Source organism: Balaenoptera musculus, chromosome 11, assembly GCF_009873245.2.
Source record: "Balaenoptera musculus isolate JJ_BM4_2016_0621 chromosome 11, mBalMus1.pri.v3, whole genome shotgun sequence".
NCBI classification, from domain to species: domain Eukaryota; kingdom Metazoa; phylum Chordata; class Mammalia; order Artiodactyla; family Balaenopteridae; genus Balaenoptera; species Balaenoptera musculus.
The window spans coordinates 41,892,353-41,918,724 of NC_045795.1; the positions used below are offsets into that span (position 1 = coordinate 41,892,353).

Sequence of the window (26,372 nt, forward strand, 5' to 3'; positions counted from 1 at the left end):
TAAGAACCTTAGATTTTTACTTGCTTTATTTATTTATTTTTTTTATTTTAGAATTTTCTTTAATTTTTTATACAGCAGGTTCTAATTAGTTGTCCATTTTATACATATTAGTGTATATATGCCAATTCCAATCTCCCAATTCATCACCCCCCCCCCAACACTTTCCCCTCTTGGTGTCCATACGTTTGTTCTCTATATCTGTGTCTCCATTTCTGCCTTACAAACCGGTTCATCTGTACCATTTTTCTAGGATCCACATATATGCATTAATATACGATATTTGTTTTTCTTTTTCTGACTTACTTCACTCCGTATGACAGTCTCTAGGTCCATCCACCTCTCTACAAATGACCCAATTTTTCTCCTTTTTATAGCTGACTAATATTGCATTGTATATATGTACCACATCATCTTTATCCATTCATCTGTCGATGGGCATTTAGGTTGCTTCCATGACCTGGCTATTGTAAATAGTGCTACAATGAACATTGGGGTGCATGTGTCTTTTTGAATTATGGTTTTCTCTGTGTATATGCCCAGTAGTGGGATTGCTAGGTTGTAAGGTAGTTCTATTTTTAGTTTTTTAAGTAACCTCCATACTGTTCTCCATAGTGGCTGTATCAATTTACATTCCCACCAACAGTGCAAGAGGGTTCCCTTTTCTCCACATCCTTTCCAGCATATGTTGTTTGTAGATTTTCTGATGACGCCCATTCTGACTGGTGTGAGGGGATACCTCACTGTAGCTTTGATTTGCATTTCTCTAATAATTAGTGATGTTGAGCAGCTTTTCATGCGCTTCTTGGCCATCTGTATGTCTTCTTTGGAAAGATGTCTATTTAGGTCTTCTGCCCATTTTTGGATTGGGTTGTTTGTTTTCTTAATATTGAGCTGCATGTGCTGTTTATATATTTTGGAGATTAATCCTTTGTCTATTGATTCATTTGCAAATATTTTCTCCCATTGTGAGGGCTTTCTTTTCATCTTGTTTGTAGTTTCCTTTGCTTAGCAAAAGCTTTTAAGTTTCATTAGGTACCATTTGTTTGTTTTTGTTTTTATTTCCATTACTCTAGGAGGTGGATCAAAAAAGATCTTACTGTGATTTATGTCAAAGAGTGTTCTTCCTATGTTTTCCTCTAAGAGTTTTATAGTGTCTGCTCATATTTAGGTCTCTCCATTTTGAGTTTATTTTTGTGTATGGTGTTAGGAAGTGTTCTAATTTCATTCTTTCACATGTAGCTGTCCAGTTTTCCCAGCACCACTTATTGAAGAGACTGTCTTTACTCCATTGTATATCCTTGCTTCCTTTGTCATAGATTAGTTGACCATAGGTGCGTGGGTTTATCTCTGGACTTTCTATCCTGTTCCATTGATCTATATTTCTGTTTTTGTGCCAGTACCATACTGTCTTGATTACTGTAGCTTTGTAGTATAGTCTGAAGTTAGGGAGTGTGATTCCTCCAGCTCCATTTTTTTCCCTCAAGACTGCTTTGGTTATTCAGGAACTTTTTTGTTTTCCATACAAATTTTAAGATTTTTTGTTCTAGTTCTGTGAAAAATACCATTAGTAATTTGATATGGATTGCATTGAATCTGTAGATTGTTTTGGGTAGTATAGTCATTTTCACAGTGCTGATTCTTCCATTCCAAGAATACGGTATATCTGTCCAGCTGTTTGTATCATCTTTAATTTCTTTCGTCAGTGTCTTATACTTGTCTGCATACAGGTCTTTTGTCTCCCTAGGTAGGTTTATTCCTAGGTATTTTATTCTTTTTGTTGCAATGGTAAATGGGAGTGTTTCCATAATTTCTCTTTCAGATTTTTCATCATTAGTGTATAGGAATGCAAGAGATTTCTGTGCATTAATTTTGTATCCTGCAACTTTACCAAATTCACTGATTAGCTCCAGTATTTTTCTGGTAGCATCTTTAGGATTCTCTATGTATAGTATCATGTCATCTGCAAAAAGTGACAGTTTTACTTCTTCTTTTCCAATCTGTATTCCTTTTATTTCTTTTTCTTCTCTGATTGCTGTGGCTAGGACTTCCAAAACTATGTTGAATAATAGTGGCAAGAGTGGACATCCTTGTCTTGTTCCTGATCTTAGAGGAAATGCTTTCAGTTTATCACCAGTGAGAATGATGTTGGCTGTGGGTTTGTCATATATGGTCTTTATTATGTTGAGGTAGGTTCCCTCTATGCCCACTTTCTGGAGAGTTTTTTATCATAAATGGGTGTTGAATTTTGTCAAAAGCTTTTTCTGCATCTATTGAAAAGATCATATGGTTTTTATTCTTCAATTTGTTAATATGGTGTATCACATTGATTGACTTGCGTATATTGAAGAATCCTTGCATCCCTGGGATAAATCCCACTTGATGATGGTGTGTGATCCTTTTAATGGGTTGTTGGATTCTGTTTGCTAGCATTTTGTTGAGGATTTTTGCGTCTGTATTCATCAGTGACATTAGTCTGTAATTTTCTTTTTTTGTAGTATCTTTTTCTGGTTTTGGTATCAGGGTGATGGTGGCCTCACAGAATGAGTTTGGGAGTTTTCCTTCTTTTGCAATTTTTTGGAAGAGTTTGAGAAGGATGGGTGTTAGCTCTTCTCTAAATGTTTGATATAATTCACCTGTGAAGCCATCTGGTCCTGGACTTTTTTTTGTTGGAAGATTTTTAATCACAGTTTCAATTTCATTACTTGTGATTGGTCTGTTTATATTTTCTATTTTTTCCTGATTCAGTCTTGGAAGGTTATACCTTTCTAAGAATTTGAAAATATCTTCCAGCTTGTCTTTTTATTGTCATAGAATTGCTTGTAGTAGTCTCATAGGATGCTTTGTATTTCTGTGGTGTCTGTTGTAACTTCTCCTTTTTCATTTCTAATTTTATTGATTTGAGTCCTCTCCCTCTTTTTCTTGATGAGTCTAGCTAATGGTTTATCAATTTTGTTTATCTTCTCAAAGAACCTGCTTTTAGTTTTACTGATCTTTCCTATTGCTTTCTTTGTTTCTTTTTCATTTATTTCTGCTCTAATCTTTATGATTTCTTTCCTTCTAGTAATTTTGTGGGGTTTTTTTTTTTTCTTCTTTCTCTAATTGCTTTAGGTGTAAGGTTAGGTTGTTTATTTTAGATTTTTCTTGTTTCTTGAGGTAGGATGTTATTGCTATAAACTTCCCTTTTAGAACTGCTTTTGCTGCATCCCATACAGTTTGGATTATCGTGTTTTCATTGTAATTTGTCTCTAGGTAATTTTTGATTTCCTCATTGATATCTTCAGTGACCTCTTGGTTATTTAGTAACGTATTGTTTAGCCTCCATGTGTTTGTGTTTTTTATGTTTTTTTCCCTCTAATTGATTTCTAATCTCATAGCATGGTGGTGAGCAAAGATGCTTGATATGATTTCAATTTTCTTAACTTTATTGAGCCTTGATTTGTGACCCAAGATGTGTTCTATCCTGGAGAATGTTCCATGTGCACTTGAGAAGAGAGTGTAATCTGTTGTTTTTGGGCAGAATGCCCTATAAATATCAATGAAATCTATTTTGTCTATTGTGTTATTTAAAGCCTGTGGTTCCTTATTAATTTCCTGTCTGGATGATCTGTCCACTGATATAAGTGAGGTGTTAAAATCCCCCACTATTATTGTGTTACTGTTGATTTCCCCTTTTATAGCTGTTAGCAGTTGCCTTATGTATTGAAGTGCTCCTATGTTGGGTGCATATATATTTATAATTGTTATATCTTCTTCTTGGATTGATCCCTTGATCATTATGTAGTGTCCTTCTTTGTCTCTTTTAACATTCTTTATTTTAACGTCTAGTGTATCTGATATGAGAATTGCTACTCCAGCTTTCTTTTGATTCCCATTTGCATGGAATATTTTTTTCCATCCCCTCACTTTCAGTCTATATGTGTCCCTAGGTCTGAAGTGGGTCTCTTGTAGACAGCATATGTATGGGTCTTGTTTTTGTATCCATTCAGCGAGCCTGTGTCTTTTGGTTGGAGCATTTAATCCGTTCACGTTTAAGGTAATTATCGGCATGTATGTTCCTATTACCAATATTTATTTGTAATGTGTTTTTTTTTTAAGGTCCTTTTCTTCTGTTGTGTTTCCCATTTAGAGAAGTTCTTTAGCATTTGTTGTAGAGCTGGTTTGGTGGTGCTGAATTCTCTTAGCTGTTGCCTCTCTGTAAAGCTTTTTATTTCTCTGTCGAATCTGAATGAGATCCTTGCCGGGTAGAGTAATCTTGGTTGCAGGTTCTTCCCTTTCATCACTTTAAATATATCATGCCACTCCCTTCTGGCTTGTAGAATTTCTACCGAAAATCAGTTGTCAACCTTATGGGAGTTCCCTTGTATGTTATTTGTCATTTTCCCTTGTTGCTTTCAATAATTATTCTTTGCATTTAATTTTTGTCAATTTGATTACTATGTGTCTTGGCGTGGTTCTCCTTGAGTTTATCCTGCCTGGGACTGTCTGCACTCCCTGGGGTTGGGTGATTGGGTGGCTATTTCCTTTCCCATGTTAGGGAAGTTTTTAACTATAATCTCTTCAAATATTTTCTCGGGTCCTTTCTCTCTCTCTCCTCCTTCTGGGACTCTTATAATGCGAATGTTGTTGTGTTTAATGTTGTCCCAGAGGTCTCTTAGGCTGTCTTCATTTCTTTTCATTTTTTTTTTTCTTTAATCTGTTCTGCGGCAGTGAATTCCACCATTCTGTCTTCCAGTTCACTTATCCATTCTTCTGCCTCAGTTATTCTGCTATTGATTCCTTCTAGTGTATTTTTCATTTCAGTTATTGTATTGTTCATCTCTGTTTGTTTGTTCTTTAATTCTTCTAGGTGTTTGTTCTTTAATTCTTCTAGGTCTTTGTTAAACATTTCTTGCCTCTTCTAAATCTTTGCCTCCATTTTTTTCCTGAGGTCCTGGATTATCTTCACTATCATTATTCTGAATTCTTTTTCTGGAAGTTTTCCTATCTCCACTTCATTTAGTTGTTTTTCTGGGGTTTTATCTTGTTCCTTCATCTGGTACATAGCCCTCTGCCTTTTCATCTTGTCTATCTTTCTGTGAATGTGGTTTTTGTTCCAAAGGCTGTAGGATTGTAGTTCATCTTGCTCTTGCTATGTGCCCTCTGGTGGATGAGGCTATCTAAGAGGCTTTTGTAAGTTTCCTGATAGGAGGGACTGGTGGTGGGTAGAGCTGGGTGTTGCTCTGGTGGGCAGAGCTCAGTAAAAGTTTAATCTTCTTGTCTGCTGACGGGTGGGGCTGGATTCACTCCCTGTTGGTTGTTTGGACTGAGGTGACCCAACACTGGATCATACCCGGCTCTTTGATGGGGCAAATGGTGGATTCTGGGAGGGCTCCCGCCAAGGATTACTTCCCAGAACTTCTGCTGTCAGTGTCCTTGTCCTCATGGTGAAAGACAGCCTCTTCAGGAGACTCTCCAACACTAGCAGGTAGGTCTGGTTCAGTCTCCTATGGGGTCACTGCTCCTTCCCCTGGGTCCCGATGCACACACTACTTTGTGTGTGCCCTCCAAGAGTAGAATCTCTGTTTCTCCCAGTCCTGTTGAAGTCCTGCAATCAAATCCCACTAGCCTTCAAAGTCTGATTCTCTAGGAATTCCTTCTCCCATTGCTGGACCCTCAGGTTGGGAAGCCTGATGTGGGGCTCAGAACCTTCACTCCAGTGGGTGGACTTCTGTGATATAAATGTTCTCCAGTTTGTGAGTCACCCAACCAGCAGTTATGGGATTTGATTTTATTGTGATTGTGCCCCTCCTACCATCTCATTGTGGCTTCTCCTTTTTCTCTGGATGTGGGGTATCTTTTTTGATGAGTTCCAGTGTTTTCCTGTCGATGATGGTTCAGCAGTTAATTGTGATTCTGGTGCTCTCAAAAGAGGGAGTCTTTTTACTTGCTTTAAAACAGACACACAAAGAAGACCTATTTGCCATTTCTATCATAATAGATGGAATAATTCTAATAATTAGTTAAGCAACTGAATTCTAATGATTAGTTAAGCTTTGAAGCATTAGTTGTTTAACAAATTGGTGAATATGTAGTGTCTGACTGTACCCCAGTCTATTGGGAAACAATGATAATCTGAAAACTTTATATAAATATGTCTTATGTTTTGTTAACTCGTGATGTCCCCAGATATCTTTATTTATGAGAGGTGATGATTACCATATTTAGAACCTCTCATGTAAATTATATTCCTTTTTTTTTGTTTTTTGTTTTGGTTGAATTCAATCTTTATTTTCATTTTTATCTACATCTAATAGGGTTGAAGTTTATGAAATAAAAAGCTGTGGTCATTATATCTAAACTTTTATTACTTCTATTTGGAAGGCTAAGTTTCTTTTCTTCAATTTTTTAAAATTAAAAAAAAAATTTGTTTTATTTTATTTTTATTTAAAACTTTTTGTATATTATGGTTTTAAAGTAAGGTTTTTTTTTCTTTATATCTGTGTGAGAAAAGCCAGGGAAAGGCAAGACAAATAGTACTTAAAATAAGGTTTTGTTAAAACAGAGTTTAAAATTCTCTATTGGTTTCACCTGAAAAGTATTAGACAACAGAATTTTAAGAGGAGAAGGTAGCTGTGTAAAAATAATTTTAAGTAATAGCCAAAATAAATATTATTCAAAGCTTAGAAAGTTCATTTTATTTGTTGGCAAGAAAAAAGGTGTGTTCTTATGTTTTACTTCAGAGGAGTCTATTTCTCAAAACTTCTTGAACTTTGAGTCAATGTCAGCCTGTGAATAGAACTGTATGGTGACAACAACATGGCTTTGGTATAGTTTTGTCTTTTATACTGTATGTGGCACCTCTTCCAGGACATTGTCTACAATGATCTCCTCCATCCCCCTCTAAACAGATTCAATTCTACAAGTTCCTTAACATAATTTGGGGGCTAGTTATCAATAATGTACAAAGGAAATGCAACCAGGGTGAGGGGCTTGTGGTTTTCTTTTCTCTAATGAACATTTTCTTTGACCTATGAGAAATGGAATCTAGGTAGAATATATTTAAAGGAGGATGTAGTAAAAAACTGGATGTATTCTTTGAATATAAATGCTAAGATTGAAGTGTCTAGAATAAATGTTATAATCTCTAACCATTGGAGAGATTGTTAGATATTTTAAAGTGTGGGTGAGATTAGGCCAGCTTTGCATGATGACAAATGTAAAGGTCACAGCAAGATATAGAAGTTTGAAGCTGAGTCATATGAAGAGATTTGGAAACTTTCTCTTCCTCACTGTGATCTAAGATAAAATAACTGTGAGTTTGTCATTTTGGCAGAGAAAACAAAAAATCCAAATGAGAAGGGCAATCAAGTGGGTGCATAGGACAGAATGAAACAGAGAGCTAAAACTGGTAAATAAACTATTTTTTAAGTTCCATTAAAGAAACCAAAGACAACTTTAGAAGTCCAACCTGTGAAAACTGAAATCAAGTTAGTGAAGCAAGTGATTTAAAATAAATATGTGGGAAAAAAAAGCCAGGATTAAAAATGTATTTTTCTTTATCTCAAAGGCTGTGTGAAAAGAACAATCTGTAGTAAATTTGTAAGTTCAAAACTAGTGATTCCTTTGAGATGGGAGAGCTGGTAGGTTTTTAGAGTTTTTAAAAATAATGTTCTAACCTCCAAATCTAGACATCCTAAGTGAAATTTAATCTACTGTAGCCCAGCCATCCGAATACGAATTTGTTTTATGAACCTTTAGATCTTTAATATTTTTTACCTTACTTTTCCTTGAAAACAGAAAATGCATTTGGTAAGAAACAACTTACCAGGAACCAGATTGTCAGTTATCTTTGTCCAGTAGAGCTGAGAGGCTTAGCATATTTTACCTGCTCAAGTAAAAGCAAGTATATATGATATTTATCCCATAGGGTAGGCTCAGAAAAATAGAGGTGTTTTTCTCAATCTGTGGCTTAATGGCTTTTGGGAAGTATTAGGCCCTCATGAATTGCATTTGATAGATGGACTGGCCCTTTGCAGCATATAATAAAGTCAGGCTAGTTTCACTTCACATTTCAGAAACCACATTCATGCAAGATCTGATGCCCTTATTCATTATGATACATAATTGAACCAAAGGGGAACTAGGGCAGGTTGGTTTTTCAGAAAAAGCTCTGAAGTGTGTGTTCTAGTTGTGATTGTGTAGTTAACCAGTTCTACTCAGTGCATTTGTGAAATGAGGGGACCAGTGGTTCTCAACTGGCATGACTTTGCCCCAGACATTACTGTCATGACTGGGGCTGGGCATGCTGCTGGCACCCAGTGGGTAGAGGCCAAGGATGCTGCTAAACATCCTACAGTATCCAGGACAGTCCCCCACAGCAAAGACTTAGCCTACCCCAAATGTCACTAATGCTGGGGTTGAGAGACCCTGGGCTAGCCCACCTCTTGCCTCCCTTCCAGCTCCAAGAATTCTATGACTAATGATGCTCAAAGCTACCCCTGCCAGGGGCATTTCCTTTCAACCAACATTGATTAGGTGCCTTCTTCTGTGTTTGAACTAAGAACTTTTCCCTATTTGATTTACACAAAGGAGGTAAGTAAGCCTCCATTTACGAGAATTTCCACATTCCATGGAGCCTCTACTCATAATGATAGCCCTGTTTGACAAGGGACATACATTTTCCTTGGCTCTATGTCAGCAAAATTATGGCTTCACCACTTTTCTAGACATTTCTCTTTCTTGTATTTCCCCAATTGTTAGGTGTCAGGACAATTAACTGAAAGAGAAATTTTAAAAAGTCAGGCAGTCTGATGTTAACTCTTGAAATGCATGCTGTTGGACTAAGTCATTCCTGATCCTGGATTTAATTACACATCTGCAAAATGAGTGTGTTGTATGAAGTACTTTCGAAGGTACCTCCTTACCCTGAAATTCTGTGTTCGTGCCCTTAAATATTACTGGAACCCTTCTGATATTTCACATCCTTAGATGATCCAAAAAAAAAAAAAAAAAGAGCAAGTATTAATCAGGTCATAACTTTGGAGAGATGGAAAATCTTATAATCTATTGTCTAGGTCAAAATCATGACAAATAAGACTAGTTCTACACCCATAGAGTTTACTTTGATTCTTTTATTTTTGATTGAGAAATTTGGGGTAGGGAATATTTTCTTTTATTTTGATTTTTTCCTTTTTAAAAAAATCATGTCCTATTTACTTCCTATTTGTGGAGTAATAAGAAATCATCAATATGATTCATTGTCATTATTTCCCTTTGAATAACTATACTTTGCTTTGCTTTTCCTTAAACTAAAATCCCTGGGAGAGAAATGATTTCTTTTCAAAATTAAATTTATATATAGATATATAAATTTATATATGTGTGTGTGTGTGTGTGTGTGTTCATATAAAAGACACACATATATAACAGCCTGTATCAGGGTCCTGGTTTTTGCTACTTAAATTACTTTTTTCCTTCTTTTACATTGGCAAACCTGACAACTACTTCCATTGCAAATATCCTGAATAGGAAGGCTAAGTAGGCAACCTAAAATTTAAACAAAGATGCTTTCTATAGTGAAAGTGAAGTCTTGGCTGTGTCTGGATTTCTTGTTTCTGCATTCTTTAAGTGTAGAAGACACCATGCTTTGATTCCTTTGTTTCATAATCACAAAAGACTATGGGATAATCCTTGTAATGAACTTTGGGGATAATTTTTGCCTTTCTAGATCTCTCTGAAAGGTAATTTTAGACTAGGTGACAGGCTGTGTACAGGAAACACAATTTAGTTGCTGAACATCAACACTTTCACTTAAATTTCTTGGTAAAACAATAGTATATTCAAAGGAACAAAACCTTGGGATATTAAAAAACCACAAGATCATTTTTCTTTAAAATTATAACGCTTTGTTAACATGAACAATATGGAGGCTACATTTAATGTATCTTGTACATTAAATGTACTGAATTTCTCTTTGAAATTCAGTTTTAACAGTCACCACCAAAATCCTACCCTGAGATATGAAGATGGTATTAAGCCTTAGCTGCCCATGTTGGTGGAAGGACCACAGAGCACAGGAGTGTAGGGGAGAAAGGACTGGAAAGTATTCCCGGGCTTGTAGTCCTTGCTGTAGATGGTGTCCCTGATGGATGGTGTCGCTACTTCTCTCCACATTCACTTCCCTTCTGTCTCTTCTTAGCATCCAGTCATTTATGTTTGTGCCAAAAAAGATATGGGTCCTTTCTCAGGAAACAGAGCAGACAATATCCTTGATCCCATGGATCTTAGATTCTAGTGGGTTCTAAATATCTGAACCTTGGTCTCTGTCTCCTTCCTGCTACTCTTAACCTTCTCTGCAACCCTCTGTACTTTATCGCTCTGACCTGTCTACTTCACACTCAGGCTACACACTCCATGACCTGGCCCTCTAGTTGCCTAATCCATTAAGAGACCCTACCTTGACTATTGGTTACTGGAGCCTACTGCTCCAGCAGTAACTTTCCTGTTTCCTGAAAAGGAGAGAAACATTATGATAGAATGAAATGGAAAGAACATGGGCTTGGTGTGATCCTGAGAAGATCAGTCAACTCTCTGAACTTCAGTTTCATCCTCGAAAAATGGGGCTACTAATCTCATTTCTAATGGTACCCATACTCATACCCATTCATGATTAAATGAAACAGTCACTGTGAAAGAGCTCTGGACACTTTAAAGGGAATGCAAATTTTTAAATGTTTACTGTTGTTATCATTTCTTTTAGGAGCACTATAATTTTGGAAGAAAGGAGTTGACTTCCTACTAAAGGGTCACCAGATACATTCTCTTCTTTCTTCCCACCATGATGAGAAATCAGAGAAGCCTCTTTTCTGTGTTACTTTCTAACTTCTTCAACTTAAATTGCGCCTTTTCACCCAAATGCATCCATGTCAGAATGTAGGATGAGAATTAAACTATATGTATAGAAAAACATAAAACTCAGCATTTTCATGCTCTAGTGCCCACTGTGATTGATTACGAAATACTTCCTCTTTCTTTTCCCTTGAGCATGTCTCAGTCAAATATCTTCACACTTTATCTATGTTATCTGCTCTGTGAAACTTGCTTTCAGACAACCACAAACTTTCAGAACTAAATAATCCAAATCCTATCTTCACAATTATGTTTTAGTCCTTTAATTTTTTTTTGATAGGGAATTTGGAGTAGGTAAGTGTATGCTAGCTTTTTCATATTTAACAAGTTCAAATTTTTTGGTTCAAGTCAGGATCTGAAATAGATGTGTTGCTTTAAGTATGTCTGTTTTTAAAATGCACATGGATGCTTTAAAATTAGGACTGATAAGCAAGAAGTTATGCCATATGTTCAAAATTAAGAGACCTAACTTATCTTGGCTTGATCTTAGTGAAATGTAGATGATTAGAATCTCTTCTTAGTAATTTGGAGTTTCTGTGATCATGTCTGTAAAATGTTGTTACCTCTGGCTGAAGGAAGCACTCTTTAAGAAATACATTGTAATCGTCCTTGACTTTATGGACAGGGTGTTGTTTTAATTTAAAACTTTAGCAGAAATGCTAAAATTCTGATTTTGGATTACTATAGGCTCCAGGCAGGAAAGAAAAGCTGAATATAAGTGCTGCATTTAAAAATGTGTAGTTAAAAAAAAAAAAAGTGTCGTTTTCCCAAAGAGGTGAGAAGCGGGAAGAAAGGATGGAGTTAAAGGCTCCAGTAATTTCACGCAGTGGTGCTCTGAGTTTCAAAAGGCACAGATAACTGTGTGTGGTGTGCAGAGGGGACAGTGAGAGCAAGGGGAAAATGGATTTTCACCTTTCACTACCAAACCACAGAAAAGGAGGTAACTTTAAAAAAACAGGTAGAACAAAAGAGCCTCAGATGTGCAGGCTTTAATGAAGAGCCCATATGCATTCCAATGCCCTTTGGTGTTGCAATGGAAACAGCTGTTATGGTTAAACAATTTGACTTGATGGTTGAGTAGAAAGTGGGCTTCTTCTAGAGTGATGAATGCATCAGTTATTGCTATAGCATTACTTTTATGATGTCTCTGTCAATATCTAATTCTACTGGCTCTGTAGTTCTTTTAACAAATAAAGCTAAATGAATTTATTCTCTGCATGTTTTTGGTAATCTTTCTCTAATGAACAAAGATATTATTTGCTTCATAACTTCGTGTGTTCTTGAAATTTTGCAGGATATGATAATCAAGCCAAATTGTCAATTCCATTTTAAAAACAAAGCTCTTAAATAAAGCTTCTTCTCTTTTGAAAAATTTGTTCTAAGTATTTTTATATTGAAAAAGACAATTCTCAAGTAAGTGAAAAGCACTGTAAGGATTTTATGGGAAACAACTATGTTACATATCTCACTGATAAAAACACATACAAGAGAATTTTACGATTCCTGTTCTTCCCTCAAAAACGAGGACCTTATGAGATTCATCTATTGAATACCAAAGCAGGGTAGAATGATGTTTATTTTCAGGAATCATTTTGAATAGTGATCTCCAAAGAAAAATGTACCAACCTCAAGATAATTCATTGGAAGGGAGGTAGGGTGCAGGTCAAACGTAAAAAAGATTTTAGTAATGTGTGTTGTTTTCAAACCTTTAGGTTTAGAAGCTATAGCCTGTGGGTCAGATCTGATTCACCACCTCTTCCATAAAGCATTATTGGCACACAGTCATGCTTATTCATTTATATATTATCTGAGTCTGCTTTCACGCTATCATAGAAGTAGTAATTGTGACAGAATATATGGTTTGCAAAGCCTACAAAATACAGTATCTGGGTTTTTTTTTGTTCTTCTTTCTCTAATTGTTTTAGGTGTAAGGTTAAGTTGTTTATTTGAGATGTTTCTTGTTTCTTGAGGTAGGATTGTATTGCTATAAACTTCCCTCTTAGAACTGCTTTTGCTGCATCCCATAGGTTTTGGGTCATCGTGTTTTCATTGTCATTTGTTTCTAGGTATTTTTTTTATTTTCTCTTTGATTTCTTCAGTGATCTCTTGGTTATTTAGTAGTGTATTGTTTAGCCTTCATGTGTTTGTATTTTTTACAGATTTTTTCCTGTAATTGATATCTAGTCTCATAGTGTTGTGGTCAGAAAAGATACTTGATATGATTTCAATTTTCTTAAATTTACCAGGGCTTGATTTGTGACTGAAGATATGATCTATCCTGGAGAATGTTCCATGAGCACTTGAGAATAAAGTGTATTCTGTTGTTTTTGGATGGAATGTCCTATAAATATCAATTAAGTCCATCTTGTTTAATGTGTCATTTAAAGCTTGTGTTTCCCTATTTATTTTCATTTGGGATGACCTGTCCGTTGGTGGGAATGTAAATTGATACAGCGACTATGGAGAACAGTATGGAGGTTCCTTAAAAAACTAAAAATAGAACTACCATATGACCCAGAAATCCGACTACTGGGCATATACCCTGAGAAAACCATAATTTAAAAAGAGTCATGTACCACAATGTTCATTGCAGCTCTATTTACAATAGCCAGGACATGCAAGCAACTTAAGTGTCCATTGACAGATGAATAGATAAAGAAGATGTGGCACATATATACAATGGAATATTACTCACCATAAAAAGAAACAAAATTGAGTTATTTGTAGTGAGGTGGATGGAGTTAAAGTCTGTCATACAGAGTGAAGTAAGTCAGAAAGAGAAAAACAAATACTGTATGCTAACACATAAATATGGAATCTAAAAAAAAAAAATGGTTCTGAAGAACCTAGGGGCAGGGCAGGAATAATGATGCAGATGTAGAGAATGGACTTGAGGACACGGGGAGTGGGAAAGGTAAGCTGGGCGAAGTGAGAGAGTGGCATGGACTATATACACTACCAAATGTAAAATAGATAGCTAGTGGGAAGCAGCCGCATAGCACAGGGAGTTCAGCACAGTGCTTTGTGACCACCTAGAGGGGTGGGATAGGGAGGATGGGAGGGAGACGCAAGAGGGAGGAGATATGGGGATATATGTATATGTATAGCTGATTCACTTTGTTATACAACAGAAACTAACACACCATTGTAAAGCAATCACACTCCAATAAAGATGTTAAAAAAAAAATACAGTATCGGGGCCTTTACAGAAAAAGTTGGTCAACTCCTAACCTAAAGCAGTAAAAAAGATTTTAAGCTTTCCTGATGTATATGATTTTACATTGGTCTCTTTTGTAGTTCTGAATGCTAGACATAGCTCATGTATATTCTAGGTTAGATTTCCTCAGTAAGGTTCTCTTGCCCCATCCCCTACTTTCCACCATCATTGAGATTCTTTCAACTACAAGAATCTAATAAGTATAGTCCTGAGGGGGAAAAAAAGGGTCGTGGCTCTCAAACTTGGTGCAATGGACAAAGAGTCCTCAGTTGGCTATTCCTTAAGCCTGTTGCACCCTATCGCCATTCATGTGCCCAACTGGGTATATGACTTATCATTTCAATTATTTTTGACTAAAATAATCTTCAGAGAGTGAGAAGATAACTTTACTAAAAAAACTCCTGCAAAATAATCTAGATTGAATATTCCCCTATTCATATAGACATAAACAATAAGAAATGACAGAGGTCATCACATAACACCTAGGTCTAGATAAGCATGTTATCAGCCATTAATATAAGTTGTATATTTATCAGTGTTAACCTACTGGAATTTGACCAGAAGTAGGCTAAGTTTTTGAAATTTTTGAAATTATTTGCAATAAGATTTTATATCTGCTTTCATTATTTTTTAAAATTTTATTGAAGTATAGTTGATTTACAATTTTGTGTTAATTTCTGCTGTACAGCAAAGTGATTCAGTTATACACTATATTCTTCTTCATATTCTTTTTCATTATGGTTTATCACAGCATATTGAATATAGTTCCCTGTTCTATATACAGTAGGACCTTGTTGTTCATCCATCCTACATATAATAGTTTGTATCTTCTAATCCCAAACTCCCAATGCATTCCTCTCCCCCGCCTCCCACCCTTGGCAAACACAAGTCTGTTCTCTATGTCTGTGAGTCTGTTTCTGTTTCATAACTACTTTCATTATTAACATACCTAACCCTAACCTTATATTTTTGCCTTGAATTTTAACTAAAAATTGTATTATGACATCATAATTCGTAAGGCATTTCCAAAGTAGGCATCTGGGCCTTGGAAATGATGTTCAATTTTCAGGAATGTTTAAAGACAAAGAGTACTCAATATTAAAATTTTTAAAGTTTTGCTTAAGTAAATGTTGGGAGTCTTTTATGAGGAATCTTAATAAGGGAAAAATTGAAAACACAATTTAATTGGGGGTACATGTGTTCTTCCTGCTATAGTAAACATCGTAATATAATACATAGAAAACAAAAGAAGGGTGAACTGAAATTCATTCCTTTGTATCAAATACCATTAGAAAATGCATAGAAAATGCCGCTGAAGATTTGAAAAAGTAAGAATAAGCAAATTACATTATATTGGAATTTTATTATGCAGCTGGATCAAAGTATAAATTTAAAAATATTCTCAATTTATAGCATTTGAGTTCTAAATATGAAATATTTGAGTGACTTTTTTTTCAGACTTAAAGGAAAAATAATTCAGCACATATTTTATTTTCTAAAATAAGTGACTTTAATAAAATCATTTTTTCAGACTTAAAGGAAAAATAAGCCAGAAATAAGTCAGAATATATTTTATTCTCTAAAATAAGTGAATTTAATGAAATCACTGTTCTTTGGGAAAATACCCATCTTGGATGTGTGGGATACACCTTAACATGCAAACCCCCAATCCCTTGTGTTTGCATGGGTGCATATGTTGGCAACAGAAGATCCCTGAACTGATTTTGTTCTAGGAAGCAGAGGAGGTAAGGCTATAGAGTGAAACACAGAAGAAGTCATATTTGCAGGAGGCTCTCTCTTTCTGTGACAGCCTGGACACAGATAAGTTGCTATGTAAAATACTGTATAGCTGACAGTCTTCATTGTTTGAGGAAAAATAAAGACTAAACAGACTCACACCCCAAAGCCTGTATCTTTGGAGCACAAAGACAATCTCAGGCAGTGGTCCCTTCCTCATATGAACCTCTTGCAAAAATTTATGGTCTAGGAAAGATTCCTTTACTATGGAGATAAATACATTTTTAAAAAAGGGAAAAGAAAAGCTTCCTAGATTAGATAACAAACAAAAGCAGTCTTTAAGCTGGGACTGTTAAACCAAGTGATTGAGAACAGCTGAGGATAACAAAGTGTTCTAGGTGCTACAAACAAAAAGAAAGGAGAGGTTATAATGTTCAGAATGGGAAAGTTGAATTCAGACCAAAATTTCCTTAAACAAGACAAACAAGACCCCCTTATATGCTAAAGGATAAACTTTACATGGAAAATACAATCATTAGAGTATCTAAATTTTAAAATATAACATCAATGCTCATAAGGCAAAAGCAAGAGATAGGATGAGAAAAAGTGAAAATATATTTGTGGTAAAATACTTTAACTCATTTTATAGTTTTTGATAGATTACATAGGACAGTAGGTATAAATAGATCCTCTAAAGTAAATTGAATTAATATATATGTAGTTGGGCTCTGTATCCTGCAAAAAAACCAAGCCAAAACAAAAACTATTCTTTTGCATATCTGTGGACTCTTCACAAAACCCAACCATGTATTGAGATTAGGCCCCAAAGGAAAAGCTTTTAGTTGCCATGATAAAAGTAATACAAGATAGGGGTAGGGGATTAAGAGTACAAACTACTATGTATAAAATAAATAAGCTACAAAGATACATTGTTGAGCACAGGGAATATAGCCAATATTTTATAATAACTATAAATGTAGTATAATCTTTAAAATTGTGAATCACAATGTTGTACACCTAAAATTTATATAATATTGTAAATCAACTCTACCTCAATAAAAAAACTATTAACTGCCAAGATAAAAATAATACAGAGAAATTTCTCTGATCACAAAAATTTTATAAATTAATAACAAATTTAGAAAACACAAAAAGTCCCTGCCATCTGTATGTTGAAAAATTTGCTCTTTAACAAATTATTTTATTAAAGGGGAAATTCAAAATAAAATTTCTATTTGGAGAAAAAGACAACGAAAAAATCATCTATTATAACTTATGGAATATAGTTAAAATAGCCCTTGGAAGAAAATTTATAACTCTAAATATGTTTAATGAATAAGAGAATAAAAATAAATCAATTAAATATTCAATTTGGAAAATTAAAGAACAGTAAGATCTCCTGCACATAAGAAAAGTAAAAGAAAGGAACTGATAAGAATTGACAAAAATAACTGTAAAACAGAAAAGCTGTAGAAATCATACATAAAAAATATGTTTTTGAAAAAAGTGTGTAAAATAGTAACAGTTTAATAACACTATTACAGTGTAACAATACTTTCAAAATTCTGAAGGAAATTATTTTGCAACTTAGAATTTTGGATTTAATTTTAAATATTAAATGATTTAATCCAAAAAAATTAAATGATTTAGTCCAAAAAATTATGCAAGGACAGAGCAAAAGTTTCAACATGCAAGGTGTCAAAAATTGGCTTCCCAAATTCCATTATCCCAGGAAGCTCTTTTAAGGCCCAGTGAATGAGAAGAAACATGGAAAAGAAAAAACATGGGCTACCGGAAACAGGAGATCAAACACAAGAGAAAAGCGAAGCAAATTCCCAGGACGACGGTAAAAAGAATCACAGGATAACAACCTACACAAAGCATAGAAGACGAGCAGCACAGATTGGAAAACGTGCCGCCAGTGACATACCTGTAGAGGCTGTCACCACCAAGGGTCCTTTCTGCTTTGTACAGTCCTGACCACAGTCAGTGCTCAAGTGAGCTTGTCCAAGATTCTTAGCTCTCTTTGGCCTGTGCAAATGCTGATAAAATTCTGCTCTCTCCTCCCTGCCCAGCTGCCTGGAATAGCTGATACCATCTGACCCTACAGAAGTGTTCAGGTTTGACCGACTCCTGAGAGATGGAGGTTAGCCCAGAGAGCTTAGAAGCGTAGAACACAGAGCAGCACACCCTCTTCAAACTTTTCCCTCTGGATTGGTTAGACCTTGGTTAGATTGCTCCCTATAAGGAACTCTTGGATTCCTCTAGATCACTACAGGCTGCCTCCTGACATTCTCACAATGGATTCTTGAACCATCCGAGAAAAATGATACAAGTGAACTTATATACAAAAGAGAAACAGACCCACAGACATAGAAAACAAACTCATGGTTACCAAAGGGAAAAGGTGGGGGGAGGGATAAATTAGGAGTTTGACATTAACATATACACACTACTGTATATAAAAGAGATAAACAGCTAAGACCTACGTTATAGCACAGGGAACTATACTCAGTGTTTTGTAATAACCTATAAGGGAAAAGAATCTGAAAAAAATAGATATATGTATGTATAACTGAATCATTTTGCTGTCCTCCCAAACTAACACGATATTGTAAATCAACTATACTTCAATAAAGATAAATAAATTTTTAAAAAACATTCAAGGAAAACAAAAAAAGCTGAAGCCAGACTATAAACCAGAGACTGTTCAGCTCCTCTTCCTAGGCACTGTCAACTATCAATAACAATGCTGTCTTTTTCTTACACAGCTAGTCTTTGTGCTTACTACTCAATTTTCATATTAATCCTTTTCCACACTGATTAATTCGTTGTTGATAAAATAATGAAATAGTTGATTGAGAAATAAAACACAATTAGAATACATTTTAATCTAAAAGCCATCTTTAGTGGGCAAATACTACAACCCTTCCATTAAATTGCACATTAACGTGACTATTATTTAATAATAATAATGTTAGAGGCAATAGCCAATGGGATTAGACAAAAGAAAGTCCTGAAAAGTATAAAAACTGGCAAAGAAAAGATAAATTTATGACTGTGTTAGGTGATTTAATATTTTAGGTGATATACCTGGGACTTCCAAGAGAATCACTGAATGATGATTATCATCAGTGAGATAACTCAGTAATGTGTGTTATAGGGAATCCATAGCTTTCATGTACTGATATAGAAATGTTCCAAAACTGTAATCAAATGGAAAAAAAAAAAAAAGCCTCAAACAAGATGCAGAACACTGTATATAGGATGCTATCTTTTTAATAAGTGTATGTTTGTAGTCTGTGTGTGTGAAATGAGAATGTATATTTGTAATTGCTTGATATATGAAATAAACACTTGAAGCACAAACAAGAAACTAATAAAATAAAACACTTTTAGTCACATTTTCAAGGTACATAAGGTTAAAACCCCTCAGTTTTACAAACTTAAAAACCCGAGAATTTAACTTTCTAACCTGCTTAAAATTTTCCAAGAGTTTTTTAAAGTAAGTTTTGAAGTAAGTTTTTAAAGTAAGTTTGAACCCATTGTGGGGGCATCTACTGATACAGCAAACACATTCAGCATAAATTTTAGAAAACCCGTCAGTGGCTTAAAAATACATGGCTTTGGCAAAATCAATTCAGCTTACATGAAAAGAAATATTAATTGTATAGTCTTAAAAGTTGAATTTACCTGTTTAGCTGAATGTCATTTTGAGCAATGTGCATTATTTTGTACTGAATTTCCATTTCACACAAAGCCAAACACATTCATTCATTACTAATGGCATTCTTGACCTCATTGAAAATATTATATTCCTTTGAAAATTCAATTGTTACTGCATTAAACATCTGCTCTATTAGGCATTATGCTTGATGCTGAGGTTTCAAAGGTGAATAAAACAGGTTTTATTTTAGAAGGTTTATCCCCTAAGAGGTTTTACTGTAGGATAATCACTGTCAATTTATTATCTTACATTAAAATTTTCAGGAATATAAGAGGTGCTTAAAAAAGATCTGCAAAATAGTAGCCCTTTTCTTTTATGATGCGTATATATATATATAGGCCTTTCTTGTGAGTTTTCTTTGTAGATTCAGGACTTCCCTCTTGTGATTTCCTTGTTCTGTTCACATAATTCAAGGCCTCATCTAGTAGCTCTTACTTTCTCAAAGACTTCCTCAGGCAGGCATCCCTTTCCAGGGGATGGAAAGACCCTCTCTAGTTAAGACCTCATTACCTTTCCCCTCTACATTTGAGCACGTCTGTTTGTTCTCCAGTTTCTTTCCAAAGTAACACACTGCCTGGAATGGACACCTTCGTTCATTCTTTCTAGACTCACCTCTTCCTGAGCCCTTCCCCATACTCAGCCCAACCAGAAACTCGTGGCACCATGAATTATACAATGAGTTGATACCCTCTGTGATGCCCTCCCCCTTTCTGCCCCCAGTTTCTTCCAGACCAAATCACAAGCACCTTTAAATTAATTTCCACTGTTACTACCTCTTCAGTGAACATTCTTCTAGTCCCATCCTCCCCACTTTGGGATGAGCTCTCTCCTTCCTTAGACAAACAAACATGGCCCTGTTGGAAGACTCTGTGGGCACTTGATCAGTTCTGCAGGAAAGGCTGGAGATGGGCAACCAACGGGAATTACTGGAAGAGACAGACAATGCAGGAGTCTTGTGAGGATCCAGAATATGACGGGAGGTTTTCTTCCAACTAGTAAAAGATTCTGATGCAACGTCTATAATACTTAGACTTAATTCCAGGTGAGCTTGACCTTTGCCCACTAACATCCTCTTTATGCCTTTCTTCTTCCCAGGATGTGCCTGTCCCTCCCAAGCCTGTTTCTCTCCATCCTTTATATCAAACTAAACTCCATCCTCCTGCTAAGTCTCTGATGCATCCACAGACCCTCCCACATGCTGACTGTCTTACCCCAGGACCCTTCAGTCACTTGTCCTCCTTCTCCCTGAGTGATGAACAGGAGAATTCTCACACCCTGTCTAGTCACAACGCATATAATAAGGTGAGAATGCCCTGTGCTGTGAACCTTCTTCATGCTTAACTTTTGAAACTTATATGTGGAGGAAACATATATTAAGAATATTTAAATATATTAAGAATGTTAAATATTTGTGTGAAGACACATGTCCTTAAAAAAAGATAATAATTAACCTTGGGGAATTATGAAATATTTATGTTTCCTTTAAAAGTCATTTCCTAATGCGCATTGCTCACTGTTTCATGTTCTAATCCCAAGGTGGAAATGCCAAGACATGTTTCAAAACCTTAAAAGATGCCATTATTAATTTACCTTCTAGTCTTAGTTCAACGTTCTTAAAAAGCTTCTTAAAATGACAACGCCTTGATGAGGAAGCATTTATAATTGCAGTCAGTGGGCAAAGAAATAATTAGAATTTCTGCAGATATCTGCAATATAATATTAATATTTTATTTTAAAATGTATCTGTCTGCCTCATAATGTATAGTGATGGGATATGTAACAAGTAATGAGGTGTTCAGTACCTAAAAAATATGTATATATATTTTTTAAAAAGCAAAAATACTTATAGTTGGCTTTGGAATGTAACCATAAATATTCTATTAGAAGCAAGCAGCCAATAGCACATGAGGCTTATGTATAAGCATCCTTTGCTCTTCTGAGCATCACCATAAAGACCTTCTGGCTTAACACAGACTCTCAGACCTTGAAACTTTTCTAAAAGAATTGACTAGTCAAAATCAACCTGAGATTAAATCTTTTTCTAAAATGCAAAATCTTGTTTTAAAACATTTGTTCTGCAAATCCTCTATATGTAATGAAATACACCTCTATACTTGGAAATCAATCAAGGGCATATGTAGTTGAACAATATTCCTTGGGCCTTAAAGCATTAAAAAAATGTTCATAAACCCAGTCTAAACACAAAGAATCATCTAAAAAGTGAACATAATTATATGAGGAAAAACTATCTTTTTATATTTAATAACACTTATCATGACTGAGTTGTCAACCCTGAATTAAATTTTTAGAGCATCTGTTTTCTGCAAAACAAATGTTTTTAGGCAAAGTTCAGGATGACATTTGTATGACCTTTGGTTGCTTCTCATTCTAGGTCTAGAAAAAAGAAGTATTTCAGGGAGAGTATGATATTTTAAAATGATTTTATATTATCTGTAATTCTCCCTCTTTTAGTACTAGCCAACATCTATGACATCCATTTAGCTATTAAATAGAGTTAAAAATTCTGATAATAACAACCATTTTCTTATATAAATTATCATCTATGATAGGATTATAATTGTATTTTATAGATATCAATTGCTTCAAATAGCTCTTCTTTTGACATTTTTAGTGGTGTTTTCTGGAGACATTCAGCAAAGGTAGAGTCAGTATTTCATTCATAATTTAGCGTTTGCTTGGTCAGGCTGTGAAGAACAATATATAAAAGCCATTTGAGGCTAGACAACTATTTTCAGTCTACACAAACTTCACAATAGATTTCATCTCTCAGTGTCTGAGATTTATTGATGCTTTCACATCTGAAATAATAATAATGATGATGATGATGATGTTGTAGTTAGACAACATTTCTTGATGGAAGATTCAGTTGCTTAGTTTTGTATTTTACTTGCTCCTATTAAAATGTATGAATTTTACTCAATTTGATATCAATGTTTACAAACACTGTGTTGTAAATATTCAGCCAATAGCATACCAAGTTATCAAGACTTGTGTTTCTTTTTTACTGAAACTAGCTTCTTGTCTGAAATTGTAAAACGTAACTGTCATTTAAATTAACTTCTCTCCAATATCCTAACATCCTTCCCAGATCTCACTTTGCAGCTTTATCTGCTGGGCTCATCTCCAAACTCAAACCTTCCTTTCCCTCCCCTCCCCCAGAGATCCACACTGAACTTGACCTTACATAACTGCCTCTGAGGCTCCCTTATCAACTGGGGCTACAGAAGATGTTTGACAGGTTTTGTTCTTCTGTTGCATCTGTACTGTGTGCTCCTCTCTTGTCCTAAATACTTACACTAATCCCTGCTCTCTTCTCTTACTTTCATTAGTTCATATGATGAACTTCATATGATGTCCTATCATATATGAAGATGCTCAGGTGCTTTCCCTCTTATTGTGGTTAAACCAGTATTTCCTCTCTTTCCCCTGTCTCATGAAGGGAGTCATTACTCTTATTTCCTTCTTTAACCCTTATAACTAACATAGCCCAGTGGATGAGAGCATGGTGTCTTTAGTCAGTCCATCTGATTTCATTTCTTGACCCCACTCCTTCCAGATGGTGATAGTGGGCAAGTGAGGATGATAATAGTACTGTCTTAATAGAATATTATGAGATTAAGATGGACTAATATGTATAAAGCACTTAGAATAGTGCCTGGGACATAACAAGAACCATATAAGATTTAGGTCTTCGTATTAATAAGCCTCCCTGAATTGTCATTGCTATCACTGTCTTACATCTTCATTTGTTCTTTTTCCATTGAACCCATCCTCTTTGTATGCAGAAACTTCAAAACACAAAATAAAATGAATACTTCCCCTTCCTTTTCCTTGCTGATGCTGCAAACCTAGTAATTTCAAGACTTTCTCTCAAAGTGATCAGTAGCCATCCCTCTTCTGTAAACTCACTCTTTAATTCATTCTTGAAGGCATTTTGTCCTTCACCTCAACCACTCTACTGAAATTTCTCTCTCAAGGGTAAACTGCTTGTCAACGCACTCAGCTGAATTTTCTGAGTCTTCTATCTCTTTTATGCCTTTTAGCAATTGACACCATTGATCATTCACTCTTGAATCTCTGTCATCATTCTGCTCTTGGGATAATATGTACATTTCAACTCCCTGACTGTTCCTTCTTTGTTTTTTTGGTGGACATGTCCTCCTCTACCTCTTCTCTCTAACTGCCTCACTTCAGATATTCACCTACTCACAGGTTTCTGGGATGATCTTACTTGTACTGATAATCCTCAAATATACATGTCCAATTCTGATCTCTCCTCTGAGATCCAGTTTTATACCTTCAGATGCTTGCTTGTCAGTTCCCCCAGGGTGCCATGTTGTCAACTCAGACTCATCATTCATGTTGTCTCAAACCAATTCTGTTCTGGCTTCCCTGCTTCTGTCATTAATACCATGATACTCAGTCTCAGAGTCGAAACACGATTCATCTAGTATGCTTTTTCTGCTTTGTCCTGATAGCTAGTCACTCACCAAGTTGAATGGATTCTTCTTTTGTTATGCCTGTCATGTTATCTCTTACTACTTCTTATTATTATTCCACTTTCCTTAACTAATCTACTTACTTTCCTCCAGGCATGCCTTGGGACCTTCTTAGTGTTCAACTTGCTCACGCATTCTCCTCACATAAAATACCTTCCTGCTTTTCACCTTACTTATGCAAACCGTTCTCATACTTTATGACCTAGTCCGATAATTCTTCCTCCTCTGTGAAGTTTCCTCCTGTATCAACACTCAAAGTGATATTTTTCTCCTTTCAATTTCTATAACCCTTGCCTGTACCAAGGTATCTCATGCGTATTAAAGGTTACAATGTATTTATTTGTTGTGATTGTTTTCGTGTCTATCTAGGACATGACATGCTTAATACGGTATTTTTCACATTATAGGTAGAGCAACAAATATGTGTTAATGATGAACAGATCCTAAAATGACCCAACTTATTCACTAGGAGCACAAGATGCTTGAATATTTTGGATTATTTCTATTTAAAGCAGAAACTGAATCTGAGTCAATTTATGGATTTATGAGTACATGCAGTACAATTTCAGTCAATTGAGGATCTCCCTTTTTTGAGGGCTGCATCCAGTTTCCTGCGAGCTTATGGAGCTCCTTGGCATAGAAGCATAGGTGGAGGCAGGAGGTCTCTGACCTTCCTCTGCTATATGTGGATGCTGATATCCTTTGGGGTGTCCTCAGTTCTGTCTGGTACATGACCATCAATCCTATAATACATCACTGCATCCTTCTTTCTTCACCTGCACGACATGACTTCATTGAATCTAGGTCAGCTAATCCTGAACATCTATAGCATGTATGGGAGCATCTATAGCATGTATTGCTATTGTTACCTACATGCTGGGAGCAGATAAATTCTGAGGCCATCTCAGAACCATCAGCTTAGAGACTCTACATATTCTCTCCTCTTCTGTTCCTGCCCCCTTTGTCATAGGGAACTCCACAAGATTCCATATTTGTGAATTTGCCTACTCACTAAAAAGTCAGTACTCACTGCACTTCTGTGGTCATGTGTGGACATGTGGGAACAGTGGAAAACTTGATTGACCTGTGCACATGTTCCCAGCTGAGGTGAACAAGGCAATGTTTTGTTTTGTTTTTCTTACGTTATAAGTAATGGTTCTTTTCACGGACCATCTGGTCCCACGTGTTTGGAATTATTGTGCGTTTTTGTTGGCGATTTTGCTATTTTAAATGGCCCCTAAGCCTAGTGCTACAGTGCTGTCTAGTGTTTCAAATGCAAGAATGTTGTGATGTGCCTTACAGAGAAAATGTGCATGTCGGGTAAGCTTCCTTCAGGCATGAGTTATGGTGCTGTTAGCTGTGAGTTCAGTGTTAATGAATCAATAATATATATTAAATCAGATGTCTTTAAACAGAAGACAAGGTAAACAAGGTGATGTCTGATTGGCTGATGAAAATGTAATTAGAAGCTCACAGGAACCCAATCCTGTATTTCATCTCAGAGCCATGGTTCAGGATTTGCTAATTCCATGGTTGTAGTTATTTTATGGGACAGAACAACTGCAGATAATGAGAATCAGTCATATCTTGGTTTGGATTTCCCTGAGAAAAGGATTCATATATTAGTAGTTAATTTGGGAAGTTCCAAGGAATAGCAATTAAGGGAGTGGAGACTGAGATAAGGGTAAAATAAAGGGTGTATCACCAAGCAAGGTGCCACTGTAGGTAACTGGAGCTTGAGTTTCCCAAGGGATTCTGGGAGCCAGTGGAGAGCAGACAACTCAGAGTTGGACAATCTGAGGTGGGGGAGGGGAGCATTCCCCCCCCAGAAAGAGCCCTCAGACCAAGAGAAGCAGGGACAGGTTTTTTAAAGTTGAGAGGCTGGTATTAAAATGTCAGGGCCTGAGATGACACACGTGGTTCCATGATTTATAAAATATATATCCATACATACCATATTTCTGATCTAAATTTGAAGTCCGGGATCCTGAAAACCAAAACTTTGGCTATCAAAAATAAAGAGAATTTTTTTTATTTTTGATAATTATGCTTTGCTACCTATAACTGCTGAAACAATAAAGGGTACCAAGGAATTTGTGTCTGGGTGTGTGGGGTTACTATCTTAAAATTGTCTCTCATCTAGAGTCATTTTGTCAATTTTTCCTCCATTTTGCAATGCATTTAAAAATGTTTATCTTCAAAGCTAATAAAGTACCACCCACAACACATCTTTTGTGTTTAGGTCTAGTGCTATCCACTCTCTGTTTTTAAGAATTCAGTTCAT

The 26,372-nt window shown here is 35.7% G+C and overlaps 1 protein-coding gene across 14 annotated transcripts in view; it reads left to right on the forward strand.

The window, feature by feature from the left end:
- LOC118904077 (muscular LMNA interacting protein) overlaps positions 1-26,372 on the forward strand; it is a 275,275-nt gene that overhangs the window by 217,480 nt on the left and 31,423 nt on the right. For 11 of the 14 annotated variants that reach the window (XM_036869793.1, XM_036869795.1, XM_036869794.1 and 8 more), the window contains one exon: positions 20,664-20,870. The exons of 2 other annotated variants lie outside the window; for them this stretch is intronic. In XM_036869793.1, coding sequence (XP_036725688.1) covers positions 20,664-20,870 — 207 coding nt within the window. Of the gene's footprint in view, positions 1-10,738; positions 12,214-20,663; positions 20,871-26,372 lie in introns of those variants that run through there. One more of the 14 variants, XM_036869804.1, reaches the window with a different exon arrangement.